General features: G+C 35.7%; 2 protein-coding genes across 2 annotated transcripts; both read left to right on the top strand.

The window, feature by feature from the left end:
* Nucleotides 1-6,933: 6,933 nt before the first annotated feature.
* Nucleotides 6,934-12,259, top strand: LOC132037077 (DNA replication complex GINS protein SLD5-like). Its single transcript, XM_059427515.1, has 7 exons — nt 6,934-7,076; nt 7,931-8,162; nt 10,871-10,993; nt 11,121-11,203; nt 11,278-11,387; nt 11,769-11,844; nt 11,924-12,259. The coding sequence occupies exons 2-7, from the start codon at nt 7,983-7,985 to the stop codon at nt 12,021-12,023; spliced, it is 672 nt and encodes a 223-aa protein (XP_059283498.1). The 5' UTR covers nt 6,934-7,076; nt 7,931-7,982; the 3' UTR covers nt 12,024-12,259.
* Nucleotides 12,260-13,870: 1,611 nt separating this feature from the next.
* Nucleotides 13,871-24,578, top strand: LOC132038044 (uncharacterized). Its single transcript, XM_059428770.1, has 7 exons — nt 13,871-13,949; nt 16,772-16,884; nt 17,679-17,750; nt 21,596-21,787; nt 22,592-22,653; nt 23,131-23,188; nt 23,392-24,578. The coding sequence occupies exons 1-7, from the start codon at nt 13,871-13,873 to the stop codon at nt 23,440-23,442; spliced, it is 627 nt and encodes a 208-aa protein (XP_059284753.1). The 3' UTR covers nt 23,443-24,578.
* The last annotated feature ends 130 nt before the right edge of the window (nt 24,579-24,708 follow it).

Here is a 24,708-nt window from a genome sequence, read left to right on the forward strand (position 1 = left end):
TGTTTTTAGACTCTTTATTCAGTTTTGGTGCTGTCATAATCTTGAGCATTTGGGTCTTTTTTTTTTTACTGTTTTGGTTTGGTTTTGTTTTAGTTTTTGACTGTTTTGGTTTGGTTTTTGGACTGCATTTGGTTATTGCTGGTAAATAATTTAACTACTTCTACTGCTAAAAATAAATAAATAAATCTGACCGAACATTTATTTCAAAGGCTAGAACCATTTTGATCATCTTGATTAAGTTGCAGAAGAACAGATGCATCTTGATTCTGCATCTGTTCTGAAAGATCTATTATTTCTTTTAATCTACTGAAAGTTCATTTGTAACTATTGCTAAACTAAAAGGACATGAATAATGGTGTATAGTTTGAAAATTTTGGTCGACTGTTTGGAATTTAGAGTGATGAAGCTAGTTAGCAGTTAATCTTCTCCTCCTCTTTTTTAATTTCTGCACTATTATGTGTGTTACCTCTTAGTTATGTGTTTGACTAAGCTTGATTCCTAATCATGTGGCTTGAGTAGTTTAATTGTTAGTTGTATGGATCTGTTTAGTTTATATGTTAGTCCACTATTGGCTTAATTAGCAATTATGTGATTTGTTTGTTTAAGCAATTAGTTAAATCACACTTTGCTTAGCCTAAATTACCAATTAACTACTTGTTAGGATGTTAGTAGCTAGGCTAATGAGTTTTTTTTTTATGAGATAAATGATTTCATTGCAGGCATCAAGCAGATGCATAGAAGTTACAAAAGTAGAATAGCAAAAGGGCCAGCTCTCTTTATATAGCTAGTTAAGGGACAGGGGAGCCGACAAAGTTCGGAAGGTAACAGGGGAATCTAATGGAGATAAATAAACCCGGTATACAAAAACATGAGGCATTTAGCTTTTAAAGATTGGTAGGTAGTTGATATCCCATCAAAGCATCTTATTCCTTTCATTCCGGATACTCAAACAGATGGCTGCAGTATCATCTTCCAGATTCTCTTGATGGCACTATCAACTCTCTAGCTTGACTCCGACTTACAAAAACATCCCCGATACTCTGAGGCATGACCCATTTGAGTCCAAAAAGTACTAAAAACATATTCCATAAATTTGCAACTATTGGACAACTTTGTGAAATAAGTGGTTGTGAGTTTACGCTCCTTCATGCACATATAACATCGTTAGCCATCCGAAACGTCCTTCTAGCTAGATTGTCTTGAGTCGAAAGCTTCATGAAGTGCGATCCACGAAAGGTGATCTTAGGGGGCGGTTGATCTTCCATATAAAGAGCCAAGGCCGATGAGTACGTAATTTCATTACGCAATAGGCCTAGAAGTTTGTATCTTTGCCGTTTAACCGAGAACTTTCCGTTCCTTGTTTCTCCCAAATTGAGTTATGCGGTGTTTCACTATTTATTGCAACACACTTATGAAGTCTTTGCTAGTAAGCTTACCAACTCCTCCATTTCCCAATCTTGTATGTTCCTTCTAAGGATGATGTTCCATGAATTCCTTTCTCTGTGTTGTTAAGTGGCAGGTTTGGCTCCCCTTGATAATCGAAACATGTTGGGATAAGCGACCATTAAAGGGATGTCGCCTAACCATTTGTCTCTCCAAAATCGATATCTTTGCCCATTCCTATTACTAAGTGTTGGTGTTGTGAGAACTCCTCCCATAATCTTGCTTATGCTTCTCCGGACACCAACCCCATAGGCTCTATGGGATATGAGAGCACCGTGGTTTAGCGCTCCATCCTTGCAATAATTACATCCTTCCAAAGGCTCTGCTCCTCCCTTTGAGGGTATCTCCATAACCATTTCGGTAGTAGGCTTTTGTTGTGCGGTGATAAGTCTCTGCCGAGCCCGCCCAACTTTTTTGTAACAAGACTATTGGCAGTGCACCAAATGAAATTTATGGTCGGTGCTATTCCGCTCCAAAAAATTCCTTCTAGTTTTGTCCAATTGCTCCAAAGCCTTACGGTTATGGGATGTAGTGACATACTTGTAGGTTGGGATGCTATCACACATTTGTTAATCAATGTTAGTCCGTTTGATAGGTCTTTAGCATTTGCCAAGTAGCAAGTCTCTTTTCAAACTTCTCGATGACTCCACTCCGGATGCCCTTTATCTTATATTTAGCCCAGTGGGAGTCCTAAGTATGTGGTTGGAAAAGTACCGATTCTGCAACCCGGTATGTGTTGCCGCTTCCTCAACATTCGCACCTCATTTACGGATAAATCACACTCTTGAGCATGTTTATATGAAGACTGGCCGAACTGCTTCAAATATTAGTAGAGTAAGGTTTAGATGGAGGATACTGCTCTGTCGGCCCCACAGAAGACCAAAGTGTCATCTGCATATAGCAAATGGGAGATGTTGTTTTACATCCTTTCTATATCAAAACCGGTTAGCCATTGCAATTGCTTGGCTTTGTTCAACATTCTACTCAACCCTTCCTAGTATGAACGAGAAAAGGTGAAAGGGATCACCTTGCCTCGAGGCCTCTTTGTGAAGAGAAAAATCCTCTGGGCTTCAGTTGATTAGAACTGAATACTTCACAGTAGAAATGTTGAACTGAATCCATTTAATCCACCAATCACCAAACCCCATTTGTCTGAGCATAGATATGAGATAAGACCAATTCAATTGGTCAAAGGCTTTTTCGACATCTAATTTGCAAAGTAATCCAAAGACTCCTTGTTTCAATTTCCAATCAAGCACCTCATTAGCTATGAGTGAGGCATCGTGATTTGTCTCCCATGAAGGCATTCTGCTGACTTGAAACCAGTTTCCCCATCACTCCCCTTCACTCTTCCTGTAGAACTTTAGCAATGATCTTGTATATGCTTCCCGATTAGACTGATAGGTCTGTAATCCCTAAGCTCCAATGCCCCTTTTGTCTTAGGGATAAGTTCAATGAAGGAAGTATTACAAGACTTAACCATCCAGTAATGTTGATGGTACTGTTGCATAGCTGCTAACAAGTCTGTCTTAATAAATTCCCAAGAACTCGGAAAAAGGCCATAGTATAACCATCGGAGCCCAGGGCTTTGTTAGGGGCACATGATTTAATGATCGCTAGCACTTCCTCCTCTCCAAAGCTGCCGCTTCTAAGCTACTTTGCTTTTCCTCTCTGTGATGGAAGCAATTCCTTCGAAATTTACGATAGGCCTCCGGTCTTCTTGCTCGGTGTACAGTTTTTCAAAGAAGTCAAGTGTCTTCCTTTTTATTGTCTCCCTATCTTCGATGATCACATTGTCCACCGAAGTCTATCTATGCAATTGGATCTCCTATTAGAATTAGCAATCTTCCGGAAAATTTTGGTGTTCTTGTCCCTTCCTTGAGCCAAAGGCACCTAGATTTCTCGCCTCACGAGATCTCCTCTATCTTGGCCACTGTTGTATCTCGGACTTTCGGACTTGTCATTTGACTAGCCTCTGTCATGTTCAATTGTCTGCCTTCGTGTTTTGCTCTAAGATCATCAATTCATCTAGTGCTTTGCCTTTCCTAGTCTCTAATTTACCAAACTCCTCCTTATTCCAAATAGTTATGTCCTTCTTCAGATTCTTCAGTTTTTGCATAAGGATGAAGTCAGGTCGCCCATTGGAATTGTAGCTGGGCTAATGAGTTATCAACTCTTTTCTAGCTTCAGTTTGATTAGTATAGTCGTTGGATACTATTACGGTTAACTTCTGCGGACTAGACTGCATATTTTAAGAGTTGATCACTCATAAACATATAAAGTAGATCAGTGGTTCAATGATGGTTTCAGACTTACCTTAGTTATAATTAGTCAAATTTCCTTTAAGCTCCCATAACTGGTTTAGTGCATTTGGGATAAACTTTTAAAGAATTAATCAAGTTTTTTATAAGTTGTGATCTGTACAGTAAAAAATGGATTAGTCCATGATCAATATCCTCTTCAATACTTTATGCAGTATTGAAAGAAGGTGTCAAGAGATAGGAGACCTTAACTGAAAGAATAACTATGTCTAAATGATTCCTCCATCCTTGGCTATTTGTGGTCTTTGTGAGTAATTGAAATGGTGCTTAGCTTGAATGTGAATTCTTCATTGTTCTCTGATCTTTTTTTGGTAATTATGATGCCCTTTTTGAGAATTATGGTAATTATGGTTGGTGAGTCTTTTACTAATAACATATAAACTAAGTATTGGTTTAACAAGTTCAAACTTTGTGCTATTTGTGTAGATGGATTCTCGTAGTTGGATGTACAATAGATCTTATGATGATCCATTAGGGATGAGGGATGAATTTATAGCCGGTGTCTATGCTTTTGTTGAATATGCGAAGTTACTTGAGGATTTTACAGTTCATGGTGTGGTTAGGTGTCCTTGTGTTAAATGTGAATGTATGAATTACGAGACCCCAGAGATTGTTACGCTTCATCTGTATGAAAAGGGCTTTAAAAGTAATTATACAGTGTGGACTAGTCATGGGGAAACACACAACAATTTTGGTAGATCTCAGAACTTTGAAGTCGGTGAAAGTAGTAGGGGGTAGAACGTAATGTCCAAAATTCTAGAATGCACGACATGGTTCAGGATGCATATGGCATGCATTCGGATTTTGAATCTAGTGGCCATGTTGAAGAACCTCCCAATGAAGAAGCCAAATGTTTTTATGCAAAGTTAAATCAAGCTAGCCGGCCCTTAAATGATGGGAGTCCTCACTCTCAATTGTCTCGTCGTTTGTTAGATTGTTGAGTATGAAAGGTATAACAATGTTTCCGAAAAGGCAATGGATTCTATAATTGACCTCATGCATGAATTAGTTGACCCCACTCTAGAGATACCCGATAATTACTATAAGGCAAAGACATTGGTGTCCAAGTTAGGACTCTCGTCGGTCAGAATTGATTGTTGTGAAAATGGTTGCATGTTATACTATAAGGACGACGTCGGTCTAGAATCTTGTAAGTTTTGTGGTAGTAATCGATTTAAACGGACTGCAGCCGGGAAGAGAGTTGCTGTTAAGGCGATGCATTATTTACCACTTATACCAGGGTTAAAGAGGTTGTATGTATCTAATAGTTCCGCCCCTCATATGAGATGGCACAGTGAAAATAGAAGGCCACCGGGTGTTATGTGTCATCCATCTGATGGTGAGGCTTGGCAGCATTTTGATAGAACCTATCCAGACTTTATAGTTGAACCACGTAACGTTAGGTTGGTTTATGTTCAGACGGATTCACTCCGCATTCTATTTCTGTTGCTCCGTATTCTTGCTGGCCCGTATTCATAACCCCGTATAATCTCCCCCCTGAGATGTGTATGACTAGTCCATATATATTCCTTAATTGCATTATTCCTAGCCCCCGTAATCCGAAAGTTTTGATTGATGTGTATTTGCAACCACTGGTTGATGAACTGAAACAGTTGTGGGCTGTAGGGGTTGAGACATATGACACCCCGCCACACCCGAACCTCCACTCCCCACCCCATACACGTTAAAAGACTAAATTGGACACTTCAATGCGAATATATGTCCATAAAAATAAATTCCAACTTAATATATGCCATATCTAGAAACTAATTCTTAAATAAGAAAATCTTTTACATGTAAATAAAAATCAAGTATAACCAGTTTCTTGAAATGATGGATTAGCATAAATTTATATGTGATCTTAAAAGTCAAATGCAACTTAGATCAATGTAGTAAATTCACTTTCCACGTAGCTAACAAATTTTAAGGAAATTAGGGAAAATAACTTGGTCATCTAAAGGTTAACCACACAGTCTCTCGCTCTGGGCGTGGAAAAATCTTGGTTCGGAGCGCTTTCTCTCAATGGATCCTACGCGCGCAAATACGAATTTAGTTGGGCTCCAATGCGGATACCAAACACCGGTTGGAAAACAAAAAAAACTCAGTCTCTCTTTATCCCCGACACAGACACAGACACACTTCATTTGCCCTTTGTAGTCATAACAAAATTCTTTGTCATGGTTAATTATTTGTTTTTTCTAAAAAAAATAATCTCCAAAAATAACATCAAAGCTGCATGAAATTGCAAAAGAGAAAAAACGATAAACTTAAAAGAGAGATTATAGAACGTTAGTGTTGCAACCAAAGGTTGAATCTTCAATTTGCACTCAAATGGTACAATGTTCAAACGTTATCAACAAAATTTCTTTCTTATTTCTAATCCTATAACAAACACTGTTCCCCTAGAATAAAATAAAAATTAGAACTTCAACCTATTTCAATATTGGTTATAATATCGAAAGTAACTCAGGGGATGAAACTATTCGGTTTTTGATATTCGTCTATCCCATTTTATGCGATGTCACTATTTGGGGAGCCAATAATTATTTTTTGACTACAACTTTCTCAAATTCCTTTTAAGTATTCTGAATTATTAATTATATTGACTTATAAAGACTCCTCATTTAATTTTCAAATATGTAAATTTTATTTTAATAAACTGAAAAAATCTATATTCAAATTCAAGCCAAGAATTAAATTATTTGACCCTCATACTCCAAAGGAGTACACCCCCCCCCCCCCCCCCCCCCCCCCCCCCCGTCCCATATTACTTGTCGACTTTTTTTTTTTTTCACTCCCCTTAAGAAATCATAAATAAAAAATGTATTTTTATTATTTTACCTTTATCTCTCTCCAATATAGCACTCTAATCAATATTGATTATTTTCAAATATTTTCAAGAATACTTAACATTAAGTATAAAATGGGAAAAAATTAATTTATCTTGATTTTATAAACTGACCAGTAATTTGAGACATATTTTTAGTAATGTAGACAAGTAATATGGGACGGAGGGAGTAGTTCACTACCGATCATTATCACTATAATTTATAGGAATGCTACTGCTGCCGAGCCTTGGGTATGGAAAAATCTTTGGTAGGAAGCATTTTACCCGAATGGGCCCTACACGGCGCGGATTTGAATTTAGTCGAGCACCGGACAATAATCATCTCGTGCAAGTCACGTGGTATCCCTTTTCTTGAATTCTTTAAGGCTTAAGCTTCCTAGTTCATCCAAATTGAACTTCTTCCCTTCCTGTCTTGCTGTCAAATCTTTAATGCAATTAAACCCCCTTGAGTAATTCCATTTGTGGTTAGTTTTTCTTCCATTCTCATAGTCTTTCTTAGCATAAATTGTTATCTTTCTTACCTTTATTGAAGTATTTTGCTGGGTTCTTTTAAGTATCTCCATTTAGAATCTTGTATTGTAGCTTTTTAATTTCAAGAATTATATATTTTGAGATGGATGTTTTTCTTTTCTGAGATGGGTTTTCTGGAATAATGTTTGGCTGTGTTAGATAACTTCCTATTTCCATTAAAAGTTTCTGAAATGGGGCATTTTTTACCTAAATTAGAGCTAATTCTTGATTTAACTGTATGTTTGACTTGTTTAAGTTATAGTGTATTCTGTATGAAGTTCTCTTTTCACATATCTTTGTTTCATTATGACATTTTATTGTGAAAATGCCTATCTCATATTGATAGTTCTAGCCAAAAAAAAAAAAAAAAAATTTGGTGTTGAACCTCAATGTGATGGACAGAATGAAATAGCATTGATTGCCCAACTGCTATTTCTATTTTCTATGTAGGCGTTTGTCCATAGAAACCATAAAATTTTCACTATATCTGGATTTTTTGAAGTTTGAGTTGAAGATGGAGTTGTGTTTGGTTATAGTTTGCAAAGAATATTTGGTTGTTTGAATGTACTAAAAGTGAAAAAAAGTGAGGGAAAAAAAAAGTGAAAATATGGTTTTAGGTGTTTTCCAAATTCGAAATACAACTTCAAGTTGTATTTGGAATTTTCGTGGTCAAACGCTAATTCTCAAATGAAGCAAAAAAAAATTCTGGAAAAAAGTGAATAATTCTCATGGCCAAACGGGTAAATTTTTTGTTGTTTTCTGACTTTCATTTGAGCTTGAGCTCTTAAGGTTTGTTTTTTTATTTCAGAAAAAGCTTCAATCTTTGGTGAAGAAGAGAAAAAGAGAGTATTGGGTTAACAATGGATTCGGGTGATGCATCGGGGTATTCAGCTGGGGTAGATGATGATTATGAATCTTTACTTTCAACGACTGATGCGGAGCTCTTGAAACGGGCATGGCGGAATGAAAAGGCTGCTCCTGAAATTATTCAATTTGAGTCTGCTTTGGTTCAAAGATCCAGGGAACAAATTCAATTGATGGTATGCACAGTTCATATAATTAGGCCTCTTAAATTTGTACCTGGGATATTTATTCTGTTTGTATTTTGAACTTTGGCTTTCACCTTATCTTCTATTAGAATTTATATTTATTTTGTGTTAAAACTTGTATTGTTTTTTTTTTTTTTTGGTGAATCAACTAGGCAGTGTACCTAGTTGCTATTTTATAAATTTTCTCAAACCAGGTCTTTACAAAGAGCAAGCTAAATAAACAGCAAAAGCAAAAGCTAAACTCAAACTAGGACTCACCCCTTGTTTGATGTTACTACTGTCTAACTTAATTTTAAAAAAATCTGAATAGCAAATGATCTAAAAATGAAGTGTATTAGCTCCATCCAGCTCTTCTTGGCCAAAGCATACTTGTCATGTCTGAGTAGTGTCATTGTTGTATGCCATAGGCTTAGATAATAACTGGATAGTGATCTAATGTTAAAACTTGTAATTTTTATTTTTTTTGGGCATTATGTGGTGGAAATATGCTCCGCTGATTGGTAATTTATTAGTAGTTGTCTCCCTTACAGAAGGGTGTTTATAAAGGGACTATACAATATAAAATGGAAGTTTTTGTTTTGTCTAGCAGGATGCAACTGAAGTTTCCAGTTCTGCTTAAAAGGATGAAATTAAACTTTTAGATAGACAAACTTATTTCTGATAGAAAAATTTCAGTGGACAATTTTCAAGTTAATGCCTAACAGAATTTAATTATAGAGCAATTTTGGGCATTTTGTTTGCTATTAGGTGAAGTTTTTGTTATTAATATTTGGGAAAAGGGTCAAAAATATCCCTCTACTTTGGAAAAAGGGCTAAAAATATCCTCCGAACTAATTTTGGGTCAAAAATACCCCTCCCGTTATTAAACTTTTCAAACATACCCTTCTTTTAACAGAAATATCCAATCCCCTCAAATAACCATTTTTTTGACCCGACCCATTATTAACCCGACCCAAATAAAATTATTAACCCTAATCCACCAAACAATCCATCTTAGAATGTTACAGTTGGAATTATGACTTTTCTGTATCCGGAGGGGAAAATCTGCATTATTTAGTGAATCAAATCATAGTCTTTTTACATGTAAAGTTCACTGATTTCTCTAGTATGGCACGGAAAGAATGATAAAAGTAGAAAAAACTGCAGCTATATGGGGCACAAGAAATGATGAAAATGAAATAGGAGCTGAAAACGTAAAGTGGCATGGAATATAGATGTGCAGGAAAAGGATAGAGGAAATGACTCGCTGAAGTAATATTTTTGTGTTCACCTCCACAGTTGGCTATAGGAATTCCTAACCAAATTGAACTAGCCCCATATCATGAAATGACTGTCAAATGCTTAGTAACTGTTAAAGAAACACAAAGCTATTTGCGGAGTTGCGAGGGTAGCTTTAATGCCGAAATTATACTGTATAGTTCTGTTTGGAACTACTAAGATTCGTAAATCTAGTGCCCCTGCTAAAGGTTCTCTCATATGATGATGGAATAGTGGAGTGATATCTGAATTAATGGAAGAAACACAAAATACAAATAGATGAAGGTGTAGAAATAGAAGTTTGATACAATTGAATTCAACGGACAATAAATTGCAAATAAACCGAATACCTCGTGCTGGGAAATTTCAATTTAGAACCAAAAGTTATTTGGAACCCTAATTGAAATATGGGAACCCTCACTTTTCTCTCTCTCTCTCTACTGTCGATGAAGGGATGGGAACGTTTGGGTAATGTTTGGTGAATTAGGGGTTAATATTTTTTTGGGTCGGGTTAATAATGGGTCGGGTCAAAAAAAATGGTTATTTGGGGGGATTGGATACTTCAGTTAAAAGAAGGGTATGTTTGAAAGTTTAATAACGGGAGGGGTATTTTTGACCCAAAATTAGTTCGTCGGATATTTTTAGCCCTTTTTCCAAAGTAGAGGGATATTTTTGACCCTTTTCCCTTAATATTTCTATAGGAGCATGACTTCCGCAAAAGTTAGTAGTGGACCTTAAGCGTGTTTGGGAGAACCAGCTTTATTTGGAGATATAAAACAGGAAGGTAAATTGAAATGTACACTTAAATAGACAAATGACAGAACCATGAAAGAACCGTTAGAATCTTGTTTCACCGAAGATAGTTTTCTTATGATATAAGTGCCTGGCTTACAGTTGAAACTGGTAACTCGAGCTTAGTAACATGATGCTATTAAAATAAGTTGTTTAGTGGTGGTTGTGGTCCTTGTGGATATGATAATAATGTATGGTAAGAAGCTTCTTGTGATTGCTTCATTAGGAAACTGAAGCCTATGTTAAAGGATATAGCTGCATTTGGTAAATCACAAATGAAGTTATTGGTTGAAATTTAAACTGTGCCCTATCTGAATGGAATAGCTGTTGTGCTTTCATCTAAGCAAAGATTATCATGATGTGTGCTGTTGCTGCTACTTAATGGAAGTACTCCCATATTTTCAGTCTTGGTGTGAAATATCTGTTAAAATTGTCATATTAAATGAAGTGTAATGTAAAACTCCTGACACTGCAAATCTACATTTCATTTGATGATGCTGAAAGTTTCATCACATCTTTTGGTATATTGTTCATTTATGTGAATCTAATTTTGCTATAGTTTCTTGACTTATGTGACTCAGTATAAATTTATGCCTTTTCATGGCTTAAAATGAATTGCATGCTGATGCATCTTAATCTCTGCTCTTCAGGAAGAAACAGTAGAGGAATTTTCAACAAATGGTGTTGATCCTCTCACCGTGTCTCTTTACCAGATGGACCTCGATAGAACTCTGTTTCTATTGAGATCATATCTAAGAACCCGTCTCCAAAAGGTAGCCTTGAATTATAAGTATATTATTATGTCTTTGATTTAGGTGAAGTTAATAGGATCTCATCTCTTAGTGTCGCCCTGCAGCTTATCCCATGTTCATTCATTTCATAATTAATGTTTGACTGCAGATTGAAACTTATGCATTTCACATACAAAAAACTACTGACTTATGGAATCGTCTATCTAAACAAGAGCAGAAATTTGCTGAAAGGTAAAGTTGTTTCTCTTTATTATAAGTGTTCAATGCATACCAAGTGTATAATGTTAATTACCTGGGACGATTAGGTGTATTGACGACATGGAGCAACATTTAGATCAGTCTGTTCTCTCCAAGTTGCCTCATGGCTTCAAGTCCCACTTGAAGCAATCTTCACTAAGTTTGTCAGATGACATGGGTAAGCTTGCCATACTCCGTACAAGTTGATTGTGATAAATTTGTTCAAGTCCCTTCCCTTATCTGCTTCTTTATGCATTTCTGTGTGTGTTCGCGTTATCGATGTCGTTGTGAGCTAAAAGAGTTCCTTGGAGTCCTAGATTAATCGCCATACCATAATCAAAAGTATCTTGAAATAATAAAACGTTTGTTGCTAAGTGATTTAAATTGTCTATGAACAGCCAAACCTGCGACCTGATTGTGAGTTAGTTTAAGGCACGATCTAATCTCTTGCACTCATGATATTTGCTTGTCTTCTTCGCATTTTTGACATCTCAAATATATACTTTTGGGATTTACATTTGTACTGAAACAGCAGTTTCTCTTCTTGTATGCCTTTTAGTTCCTGAGCCGCAGCTGGATCAATATGTTATCTGCAGAAGCAAGAGATTTTTAGGATCCTTTCAACTTGATGACAGGTTATCTTCTTTACTATATTGTTGTTTTTCCTTGGAATCCTTTCAGTTATTGACCTCCATTAATCTTTTTTAATGACAGTGGGGAAGAACCAGTGAACATTGAAGCCAACGATTTGTATGCTCTGCCTTACAAGTCCATAAAGCCACTTGTGGAGAGCGGGCAGATCGATCTGGTATGAGAGTCTAGGAAATGCTGCCCCTTTGTTTTCTGGCCGCGGCTATTTCAGAAATCAAGAATTACATTATCCAGCAATGACATAGTTTGTAACAAATGCAGCATAGGAATTTTTAACTCTTTTATAGTCTCTTTAACTGCTGAAGAATATGTTCCCCTACTGTGGTATCAGTAGTGTTCCCTTGTTTGTGTCAATCTATTCTCGTTTCTTAATGATATTATTCCCTCCGTTCACTTTTACTTGTTTAATATAGTAGAAGTAGACTTTCAGTTTTGCTTGTTCACCTTAGCATATCAAGAGAAAGACAATTTGACAACAACATATCCAGTTTAATCCCACAAGTGGGGTTTGGGGAGGATAGGATGACGTCTTTATTTTCTCTATTTTAACTTTAACAATAATTCTTCATTTCACAAATCATTTCACAAGTCCATTGAAACTATAGACCATTAATATGGGTATGATAGAATTATGCATTTCATTTATTATTTTTTAAGGGGAGTGCAAAGTCCATAGTGAATAAGTAAAAGTGAACAGAGCAAGCAAGCAATCCTCTTGTGCACATTGTGCGAGTGGTGGTCGGCAGCGGAGGAAAAGGGGGTTTATTTTGTGAGGTATCTTTTTCTTTTCCTTCTTCGCTGACATGTTTTTAGTTAATTGGTCTGATTTGTTACATATGAAGCAACATTCCTTGAATTTATTTACCCACGCTCCGTTAGGTGGAGGTGTTCACTAGACACACTTTCGTGGGAGTTAGAAGTGTTCAATAGGTACCTAAATTGAGGTAAATAAGTCAATTTTATGAGGTCAAAAATCTTCTATTACCATTAATATCTAAATAATATAATAGGTTCCTAAATTGAGGTAAATAAGTCAATTTTATGAGGTCAAAAATCTTCAATTACCATTAATATCTAAATAATATAGTAAACTTCGGGTTTATTTTGGTTTTCCACTCAATGCCTGGTATTAACCAAAAAAAAAATTCAATCCTCGATTAGTTTAGATTCGTGTCGCATAAAGCTTATTAAATTGGGAAGCGCTTCCTATACTTGTGTCATTCCAATCTAACTTTATTATGATGTTTGTACAAAATTCTTTTTTTTTTTTTTTTTTGTATTGTTTGATTATATGTTGAACTTATCTGATTAGTTTTTGAAAAATGAGTTTTTCAATTTAAAAAGATATTTTTTACTCATAAAACTTCAATTTTTTTAAAGTGGAATGCATTTTCAAACATAATTTTAGTTTTCAAATACATTTTCAACGTTACTTTCAAATACTATTTTCCCCCAAATTTCAACCAAATCAATGTCAATCACGCAAGAAAATAGGATTTTAAAATGACCCTTTACTTACTAAAATACTCCTTCCGTCTCAATTTGTATTCCACTTTTTTTTCTTTAGTCGGTCTAAAAAAAAATGACAACTTTTTTTTTATAGAAACAGTAACAATTCGCTGGCAATTTGCAGGATTGCCCTTCGCTGGGGTGGTCTTTAATTTTTGTCTCTCAAAATGGTGGTCTTTAACTTTTGCTCTTCAGACAGAATTTCGCTGAGAATTTGGGCCTTAAAGGCAGAATTTGAATATTTCTGTCTTACGAAATTCTGCCTTGTGAATTATTATTTTTTAATTGAGCTGAGGTTTGAACTCACAAGCTCGAGGTATTAGGCGAAAGGCAAAACTTAATCACCAATTTGAAGGACAAAAATTAAAGACCACCCCAAATGAAGGACAACCCGCGTAAAAAAAAAAAAAGAGAGAATTCGCCATACAAATTTATGTGTCAAAGTCGGAAGTAGTAAACTGGCCCAAAATGACCAAGGAGACACAGAGAAGAAAGAGGAAAATGGGGTGGATAGGAGAGCAAATCGACTCAGTAAAGTCAATTCAGTTCAGACAACTGGTAACACAAGCTATTAGTTTTGGTTCGTAATTCATCTTTGCTTATATCTTACTGTTTCAATACAATTCATTCAGCCTTTATACACGCATGAATTCAGTTATTACTTGCTTTCGGACCTATTCAATTGTGCCTCTGCATCTATTCCGCCCACTTGGGTTGACCCGTCCCAACATATTCTGAATAAATTGACTCTTTTTGGCTGTCAAGTGTCAACTTCTGGCTAACCTTCATTTTTCCTGGATTTCGGATTTTTTTTTTTTTTTAGTGAATTTATTCGGATTTCGGACTTGGGGACTGGCTATATGTTCATTGACCTGATTGTTTTTGTTAAAGGTGTGTTTGGTATGAAGGAAAATGTTTTCCACTGGAAAATTACTTACTTATTTTCTTATGTTATTGTAACCATAAAATACGATCCTAATCAAAATGGAAATGTCCTACCTTTGGGTGCGGTTTGAACTATTGATTTATGTAATTGGAAATAAAGGAACGGAAATATGACTTCAACCCTTTTTTTTAAAAAAAAAAAAAAAACTGAAAAGAGGAATATGACTTCAATCTTAATTAGAGAAACAATACTCGACCATAACCATCCACCAAAGAAACTTGTTATTTTCCAGAATCAAGGTTTCCACAAAAAAAAAAAAAAAAAAAAAAAAAAAGGATTAGCATATATGTTATTTAACAAAAAAAGAATGCCACTTATATTAAACTTACCATTAGTATAAGCATCTCCTTAGAAATCGCACCCATTTGATGGTAGAATGACAAAGTTTGAATAGTATTTTGTTAGCAGTTATGGGTTATCCCTATACATAACAGAGCGGTGTAAGGTTTTGGAAGGGTAACCTAATGGGCCTTTGGCCCCTTTTGATATCTAAGCCAAGTTACTCCTCAGTCCCAATTTGTTGCGCAGTATTTCTATTGACATCTAGCCCAAATTACTCCCTCGTCCCAAAAAGAAGAGCACCTTTGTTAGAAACTCTAATTTTTTGCGTTCTCTTTATACCTTTAGCGGTATGCTCTTCTTGTAGTCCACATGATTTGTATGGGCAATTGTTGGTGCGTACGCAAACTAGCCCCACCCCGCCCCGCACCCCCCTAAACTAGCCCCACCCCACCCCGCCCCGCCCTATTGCCATCCCTATTTCATGGTGCATTTTCAATTTATTGTGTTTGCTTTTAATACCAAAAAAGCCAACTTGGATGTCTATATAGGATTGTTGAGCTTGTCTGAGACATCCAATGGATGTTATGATGAAGTAGCTTCGTGTTAGGTGGCATTTATTTGGTTGTAACTACGGGTGACAAAATTAGCCCATGTAAACAAGACCTGCCCAACCCGTCCAAGTTTGGCGGGTCATTGACCCCCCCCCCTCCCTCCTTCCCCCCTCCTTTTTAGTTGGCTCAACCCCCTTTTAGCCCAACCCATTTCGGTCCATCTAAAATTGGGGATGATATGCAGCCCAAATTGACCCATGAGAAACCTTGTCAAAATATCTCTAAAAAAAACATTTTTTGTTGTTTAATATGTTATATATAGCCATAATAAAGAAAAACATAGTTTTATTAGGTACTTAAAAAATTATAAAAGAACAAACAAAGAAATTAAAACTTAGTACGGATTGGAAGGGTTGGGTTATGACCGGCTTTTTAGCCCATTTTAGCCGAACCCATTTCAGTCCAAGTAACTTTGCAAATTTATTAACTCAGCCCATTTTGACCAAACAAAATTCAGCCCAACCTGCCCATTTGACACCCCTAGTTGTAATTGTGTCTTGTACTATTGCTTGTTTGGGTTGCTCGGAACTACTCTACAAGAAGGTCTATACCTTATTCTTCTTTATTTAATTAATGAAATACTATGAAGTAAAGGATCCAACTTCATACTCATTGTTGTCACGAGGTGAATTGTAGATCATGAAATAGCTGTGTTCTCTTATCAACCTATAGGCTGACATATTTTATGATATAAGGCTGAAAGATTTATACCCAAGTCAAGTACATCTGCATTAGCAATCTAAACAAACAGAGAGAACTGTTCTATGCATATTAATTTATTTTCTTTGGCATGAAAAAGCAAGAATTGACTTCATTGAATGGCAAGGTTGAATAAGATATATCTCCATGTAAGGATTTTAGGTAACTTAATGTTGCCCTTGGAAAAGAGTGATTAGCTAATCAAATTATCTTCTGAAATAATTAAATGTGCAAGTATGGAACTAATGCAGATGAGAGTCACAGCTAATTCCTATCATCTTCTCAATGATTTAATGACTAGCTTTGGCTTTTTTCTGGATTAGATGATACGAGCTAGTAGTTGGACATTTAGTTTGGGATAGAGGGAATATCTAGGTGGCGTTTGTTTGAAGAATTGAGCTGGAAACTCAGTTTTCAAAATTTTCAAGATGTGTTTGTTTGAGCTGTTTTTGCCAAAAAAAAGTTGAGTATTTGAAAATAATTCAACTCAAAATTAAGTTTTTGAAAATAAATTGAAGAACTGAGTATCAGAGTTTCTGAACGATTTGAATAACAGTGTCAAATTCTCTTAAAACGTTATTTTTATTTTTTCAGCAAAAACAGTTCAACCAAACACTTCTGGAAAAAATTGATAGACCAGAGTTTCAAACTGAGTTCTTCAATTTTTCAAAAGAAACAATGTACAGCCTTACACGCAGATAATGTTTTGAAATCTCTATTTTCATTATGAAATGTGAAATCTATAGTCAATTCTTTTGTTGCGTGAAATAGTATGAAAATAAAAGCTGAAAGATTATGTTCTTTACTTTATTGTAACGGTTAATATCCTTTGTTCTGACCCTTATCTCACATAATCACTTTCAGGGATGATCGTTGCATCAGCACTTATAATATGGAAAGCATTGATGTGTGTAACTGGGAGCGAATCACCTGTGGTGGTTGTGCTTTCTGAAAGTATGGAACCTGGCTTTAAAAGGGTGAGCTAAAGAAACTTGTTCTCAATTCTTTACCAGAGGTTAAAACAGTGTTATCAAAAGCGAAAAGCGCAAAAAAGCTCTAAGGTCCATCGGGGCTTTAAGCACAAAGCACAAATAAAGCGTGGGCTTTTGTGAAGAAAGGCGCAATTTTTTTTAAAAAAAAAATACAAATAAATATGTTTAGCCCAAGCCTAATAATTATAAGCATGAATAACAAATATATGGACAAAGAAATTAATTTTTCTTTTACGATAAAGTGTTTAGTGTCGCATCATCAGAAAAAGCTCATTTGCAAGGAAAAGTTTGTCTTTGACCTTGGTGACGACACTGAAGCGCACAATAAGTGAGGCGAACGCTCAACAAGTTTTGAGCCTCGCTTCAGGGCTTAAGCACACCTTTGACAACACTGGGTTAAAAGACTAGAGGAAATTAAGATATGAAACTAAGAAAGGGAGTCAAAAGAAGATTAAAAAAAGGCAGCGGTTTAACTATCTGGTATATCATCTAAATATGCACGATTTATGCCAATATATCTTCCCATGGACATAGACTTCAGGGTTTCAGTAGCAACTTGTTATTTGAAATAAATAATGAGCGTTCCTATATATAAATCTGTGCAACGGACACCTTTCATGTGTCATTGACAGTATGTTCTTGGAGTCTTACTGTCAAGGAACCTCAACTGAGAACTCTCCTGAATTCTTTTTCTTTTCTTTTGCACTTTCAGTGAGAAGTGGAGTGTTAGTTTCTCTTTCGACTCTATATTACTGAAAGCATCGTCTACTTTCTTGCAGGGTGACATTCTTTTCTTGCATATGAGTAAGGATCCTATTCGTGCCGGAGAAATTGTTGTGTTTAATGTTGACGTAAGTAGTGCTTACCATCATCCTCTGTTTAATCTGTTTTCTGCTTCAGTTACTTTGGCTTTGAGAAGATAAACATACACGATAAACAATATTTTCTTTGTATTGTGAACTTTGCCAATGATTTGAGAATTATTTATGTTTCCGTAGAGACAACTTGGAACCCTGTCAACAATTCTATTTTGTCCACACCAACAGGAGAGGGCACAGAATAAAATTCGATAAAATTGGTCTTGATGTACAGTATGTTGAATTGTGTGAACCGCCTTGTACAAAGGTTTAGTTTATTAGAGGGGGACACATTTATGTATTCATTTAGATATGTGTCATAATTTTTTTCTGGGTGTGAGACTTTAATGCAGGAGCTAAGTTTTGTTATGAGGTCATGTTAAATTGAGGGAACCACCTCATCTAATAGCCTAACTGATGGGAGATCTTTATTTATTCCATTTTAGATGTGCTAGGATGCACTATGAAATAAGTTAATGAAATCAACATTGAAATCTTTGTCGGGGAATTGGATGGATGGAAAATTAGGAATCTGATGCTAGGAAGAACTGATCATTAAATAGGATGTGATAGGCCTCAATCAATGTAGATAATAAAAAATTGACAACTAGTGTTTAAAAAGTTTCCAATGATGATGATTAATTCTACGATTATACTAGTTATAAAACCCTGTGCGTTGCATGGATCCAAACGCAGGTAAAAATGTTGAAATTAATGGTTAATTCTTTTATGAATTTTGAATTGAAATGAAATACTTATGAGTTTTTTAAAAAAATATCAAACAAACAACAACATACCCAGTGTAATCCCACAAGTGGGGTCTGGAGAGGGTAGGATGTACGCAGACCTTACCCCTATCTTTGTGGAGTAGAGAGGTTGTTTCCAATAGACCCTCGGCTCAAAAGAATTCCAGTGTTTTGAAATATCAAACACTGGAATCTTAACTCAAACTATTTCTTGTTTCTTTTTCTATATTCCTATCAAATATTCATGAAAATATCAACTTTATATAGATGACTAAATGGATATATGAGAATAACTGATGAGCATGAAAAAAGTAGACCCAAAAGTGTAAACAATGTTTACAGATGTCAAATCAAGTCGATGAGAAGTGACAATGCTTCCAGTTAAATACAAGCACGTGGCTATCAAGGAAGCCAAATAAGTGAATCATAAATGAAAAAGTAAAGTGGGCTTCGCAACCTCCAAAAAGCTGCACATGTTTACAGCCAACATAGAAGGGATACTAACCTTTTTGTCCCATAAAGGAAAGATACAAGCATAAAGCAGTCAAATACAACACTTTAAAGGCACTAAAATAAAAAAATAAGGAAAATACCCTTGAGAGCTGCAAGCAGACAAGTTGACGAACAACAATAGGCTACAAGCCTCTTATAATATAGTAGTAAAATAAGAGGGAGTTAAGCACCTGACTGTCAACATGTCTGCTTGCACTTCAAGGGTGTATTCAGTATTTTCTGGTTTTACTTGCTTTAAAAGTATTGTCTTTCACTGCTTTAGACGTGTACCTTCCCTTGGACCAAAGAAATAGTCTATGTTAGCTGAAAACATGTACAACTTTTTTGAGGTTATGGGGTTCATTTAACTTTTCCATCTACTGATTGACTTATTTGTTTTTCTTGATAGTCACGTGGTTATACTTACCTGGATGGATTATCACTTCTCATTGATTTGATTTGGCATCTATGAGAATTAGGTTTGGGGTCTACTTTTCTCATGTCGATCTTTTATTCTCATATCCATTTACTATATATATAAGTTGATATTCAAATGCTTGGTAGACATATAGAGAAAATAACAGAGAACAGTTGAGTGAATATTGCAATGTTTGATATTTTAAAAGGAAACTAACGTTAACATAAGTAATACACTATCATAAAAACGTTTTCCAACGTATTAATAATCCATTTTTAGTTTTAAATCATTAGTAATTGTTGAAGAGTTAAATGAAAAAAGTCTCACATCAGTTGTTACTGAGATGAGTGGTCTCCTTATATGAACTTGGTCAATTCTCCCTCATGAGCTAGCTTTTGGGGCTTAAGTTAGGCTCAAGATCCATTTCTTTACATGGTATCAAAGCAGGACTCATCTCACCAGATGTTGGGCCCCCATATTAAATTGCACATGCTCCAAATATCCAGCCCTGGGCTACAAAAAGTTCCACATCGGTGGTTAATGAGATGGGTGGTCTCCTTGTATGGAGTTGGTCAATCCTCCCCTCATGAGCTAGCTTTTGGGGTTGAGTGGCCAAGATCCAATTCTTTACAATAATAATACAAAAATACTTTATTATTTTGTAAAATTTATATAAAATAATTTCACTCTTTCTAATAGCATTGTGTCAATTTTATCTTAAAATTTGAAATGTACCTATATATTAATTAGTGTTTTGGGAGTTTTAGATTAATAAAAAAAAGTTATCATAATTAGATTTTGGTACTATCTTTAAAATAGCTGAAAATATTAATAAAGTAGAAATATACTCCCTTCGTCCCAAAAAGATTGTCTTAGTTTGACTTGACACGGAGTTTAAGAAATAAAGAAAGAATATTGAAATGTGTGGTCCAAAACAAGCCTTAGATATTTGGGTGGTTGTAAATCACTCCCTCCGTTCACTTTTACTTGTCCACTTTTGACTTTTCACGCTGTTTAAGAAATAATAAATAAAGTGTGTATTTTACCATGATGCCCATATTAATTGTTAGAGTAATTGTATTGGATTTGGAAAATGATTTGGAATGAGTAATTAATGCTAAGGGTAAAATAGGAAAAAAATAATTGTCTTATCTTGATATGTGGAAAATGACAAGTAAAAATGAAAATCTATTTTAGGAATAGTGGACAAGTAAAAGTGAACGGAGGGAGTATCTCATAAAGTTAAATTGTTTCTAAATATAGAAATGTGTCAATCTTTTTGGGACAAACTAATAAGGAAAGTAAGATAATCTTTTTGGGACGGAGGGAATATGTTTTTAAAGGATAACCAAATTAATTTTAAGTATATGTAAGAGAACCTATCACATGCAAACATTAGCTAAAAGATTTTAAAATCACACACTTGAGATTTAAACTTCTATAATACTAAATAAAGATTTATCTTATATTATCATCCAAATTCATACAAAAAGTTAATCACCGATTTCAACATTTTCACCTGCGTTAGGCCTATGCATAACACAGGGTTTTATAGCTAGTTTAGTACTAAAAGGGAGATGGGAGAGATGTTAGCGGAAGAAATGAACAAAAAGGGGAGAGAAATTTAAGAGGTGGGAGAGAATACCATGAGGAGATCAATTCATAATGTTCTTTATTTGTCAACAATCGTTCAAGTTGCTTTTTAGAACCAAATGCACAAGGATTCAATTTATAGAAATAGAACCCTAAGTATGATATAACTCTTGAAACAATGGCCTCAATCTCCCATCAACCCCTCCTCCAAAAAATAAAATAAAAAGAAAGGAAAAAAGAGAAGAAGAAAAAAAGGGACTCGAACTCTAACTAGATACAAACTTTCTCTAACTTTTAATAGTACCAGTTTCAAAAAAAAAAAAATCTCTTAACTAATAGATAAGATAGAACTTAGAAGTGGAGGATCATCAAACATGGGTCATTCTTTTACTAAACACAACTGTAGTGATGTAGTCCAATATTGATCCAAGGAAACAAAATGGTTCACTGAATAGGCCCCATTTAGTTTTGCACATAAGTGCTTTCTATTTCATTAATTGGACTTCAATCTGTCAAAGTCATCTAGCTGAAATCTTTGCTGTCATTTATATTGTCTTTGAAATTTACTTCTGCTGTTTTTTGTTGCACAGGGACGTGATATTCCAATTGTTCATCGAGTAATAAAGGTACGGCGGGAAGTATTATCTCTATACAAAATATTCTTTCATCTGGTTGTGCTTGATTATAGGAACCTGGTTGCCTGCATCATATTTTTCTGGGCACTGGTAATGAAACAAAGAATGTGCAAATGGCTATCAAACTTTGACAAGGAAAAGAAGAATATAAGGGACTGATAATATGAAGTGGTTTCTGAAGTGAATCAAGTTATGGATGACCCTCCTTCCTTAACTAGACTAGGGTAAGTAACCAAGCCAAGTAAGGGGGGGGGGGGGGTGCGGGGGGGGGGGGGGGGGGGTTAGGCCCTGGCTGGTGATTTGCCCTTTTTTCCTTCCTTGATAATTGGGAGAGGTGCATATGTAAAAAGTACCGCTAATGAGTCTAACCAGAGAACAGACTATAGCATTTGGCAAATATTAATATCAGCAACTTCCTATATCATTTTCTTCACTTGGTAATTCAATTCGTAGTAGCAGTTTGTTGTATTTACTTCGTAACCCAACCCCCTGAAGGAAAAGGGAACGGGAATTAAAATATTGTTGAATCATGTTGATTAGAAGGTATTTCCTGTACATAACTAGTTTTGGTTGTGTGCTGCATTGGTCTTCCTCTTGGGTAAACTAAAATACCATTACTGGAGAAGTTAATGTCCTTACAAAAGGTAATTTTATGATGCATATTAGGTAGTGGTCAAGGACGTATTGGATGGATCTCTCTCTCCGTCGAGGAATCAGTTATCATAAATTTATTACAATGCAATAGGTGCACATCAATCACTTCATAGTTTTCCAACTAATGAAAGAGTTCACTTCAGAGAGTGATCAAATGAAAGGGCCTTCTGTTACTATGCTTGTCACCTAATAATTGTTAAGCAAGGTTTTGTGGTTCTTAGTCCTCAATGAAGACTATTATAATTTTGCTTGTTTATGATTCGTATCTTTAGGAGACAACAACCCTGGTGACGACAGACCTCTCTATGCCCACGGTCAACGCTAGCTGCAGCGTCATCACATCATGGGAGAGCTGTTGGGTGAGTTGACCATTAGATAAACTCTTTAGATCTTTCCTTTCTCTTTTGTTGATGTCTGTGCGTAAGAGACCTATCAGCAATTGTGTGGTCGAGGTCTTTTAGTGGTGTTGCCTTGGCCGCTCATTCCCTTCTATGTGTTATCTTATTTGAATGTGTACCCCTTCCCTTTGGTTCTACACGATGCAATATCGCAAACTCCAACAACTAATCCATCATAAGTTTGTAGAATTCATATTGTTATTCGTTTAACTTGAGAAGTTTTTATTCGTTTAACTTGTGAAGTTTTCTCCCTTAAAATAAACGTTGCGCAGAAGCCTATCATTATTTCTGCCATTAATCCCATGCTAGGCAAGTTCAACTAATCTGTTGTCACTTGAGAAAGGATTGAAGTAGTACCTCACTCTTCTCTTCTTTTTTTTCTTCCTTTTTTTGATCGTGTGTCCCTTGTATGCTGAACCACTTGCATGCCAATTTCAGGTTCTTGCCTTATGTTGGGTGGGTAACTATAATCATGACTGAAAAGCCAATTATCAAGGTTTGTTATGAATCAAACTTCTAATTCTGCTTTCACTTTATGTTTACCCTGTGCGCACCCGAAGGGTAGCGGCCGCGGGTTCCCTTGTCATCAAAAAAATTCTGCTTTCACTTTATGCAATAATGTGTGAGTCTTATAAGGTTGACTAGCTAGGAGCAATGAAATCCTAATATTTGGCTCTTTTTCTCTTCCTGCTTATGCAGTATATATTGATAGGTGCATTGGGATTGTTGGTCATCACATCAAAAGATTAGTGGACCGTGGCTTCACATCACGGGCACAAAATGATAGCTTGAAATTAATATACTAGTTGGCATCCTTTATAATCAGTCTTGGCACCCCATGGATGATGCTAAAAACAGTGAAAGAGTTGATCTTCAGTTGGAAGAGCGGGTGAAGGAGGAGAAGATGCATAGCATGGAATATGGTTCCACTTGCATTAGTGTGAGTTTGTTTGGATAGAGAGAGAAATATGAGATCTTTTGAAAGAGTATAGATCCCTTATTTTCTTTTGGTGCACCCATAGAGTCCCTTATTGTGTAGAAAGAAGGTTGGGTGGAGTTTGTAGAGAATCACATTTTGTAGATTGTTTACCTTTTGGTATACCCTTTGTATACGGCAAGTTTAGTTGGCCATGTTTATGAATGAAAATACTTGTGCTTGATGTCAATACAATCAATATACTAGTTGTACCGTCCCTTTGCAAAAATGAATAGCTTTTCCAACTTGGCTAAATGATCTTCCATCTCACGCGATTGTGAGCCCATATCTTTCTTGAGCATACGTGACACTTAGGCCGAGCACTTCTTAGCAACAAGCAGTAAAATTTGCCTTGCGCATTCCATCACAGATGATGTGTTAACTAGCTTTCCATCTTCACAGTTGAGCTTCTTGATGTAATCACACGCTTGTTCAAGCTCTCCCATCACTAATGCCAACTTAGCTTTTCCTTTTGGTCTATCAAATTGTTGGAAACAAGAGGCAAAGCTATGAGAAAGGAAGACTTTTAACTGCTCAATTCAAATTGCATAAAATAAGAAGGCCTACTGCCGTTTTGTAGGCTCACAACTTAACTGCTAATAAGGCTAATAAATAGCAACAAACAAGTAGTGGGAGAAACAGGAGATAAACAATGAGAATCATGGCCCTGATGAAGGGTGTTGATTTTGTTTGTGATGCTAAGTGCTGTCAACTTAGCATTTTTGTCTTGATATTTTGTTGTAACTTTTGGGTTATTTTGCTATAAAGTTCTAGAAATCAGAAGTTAAATTTAATGTGTGGTGGAGCTTTATTTTAGCATAATATAAGGAGTCAATTTCCAGGATTTAAGGGATTTGATAGACTTCACTTTATGTACTCTTTGTATAAAATAACTTTTGCTGTATGAACTAAAATCTCTAGATTAGCTCCATTTTTCTCTTTTCCACCTTCAGCTTCTCGATCTTTGAGGGATTGTTTTCAAAACAAAAAAAAAACAGCAACAAGTTTATTTGTCCAGCTCTCTTCTAATGGCTTCCATC

Source organism: Lycium ferocissimum, chromosome 11 (genome assembly GCF_029784015.1).
Source record: "Lycium ferocissimum isolate CSIRO_LF1 chromosome 11, AGI_CSIRO_Lferr_CH_V1, whole genome shotgun sequence".
Classification (NCBI taxonomy): domain Eukaryota; kingdom Viridiplantae; phylum Streptophyta; class Magnoliopsida; order Solanales; family Solanaceae; genus Lycium; species Lycium ferocissimum.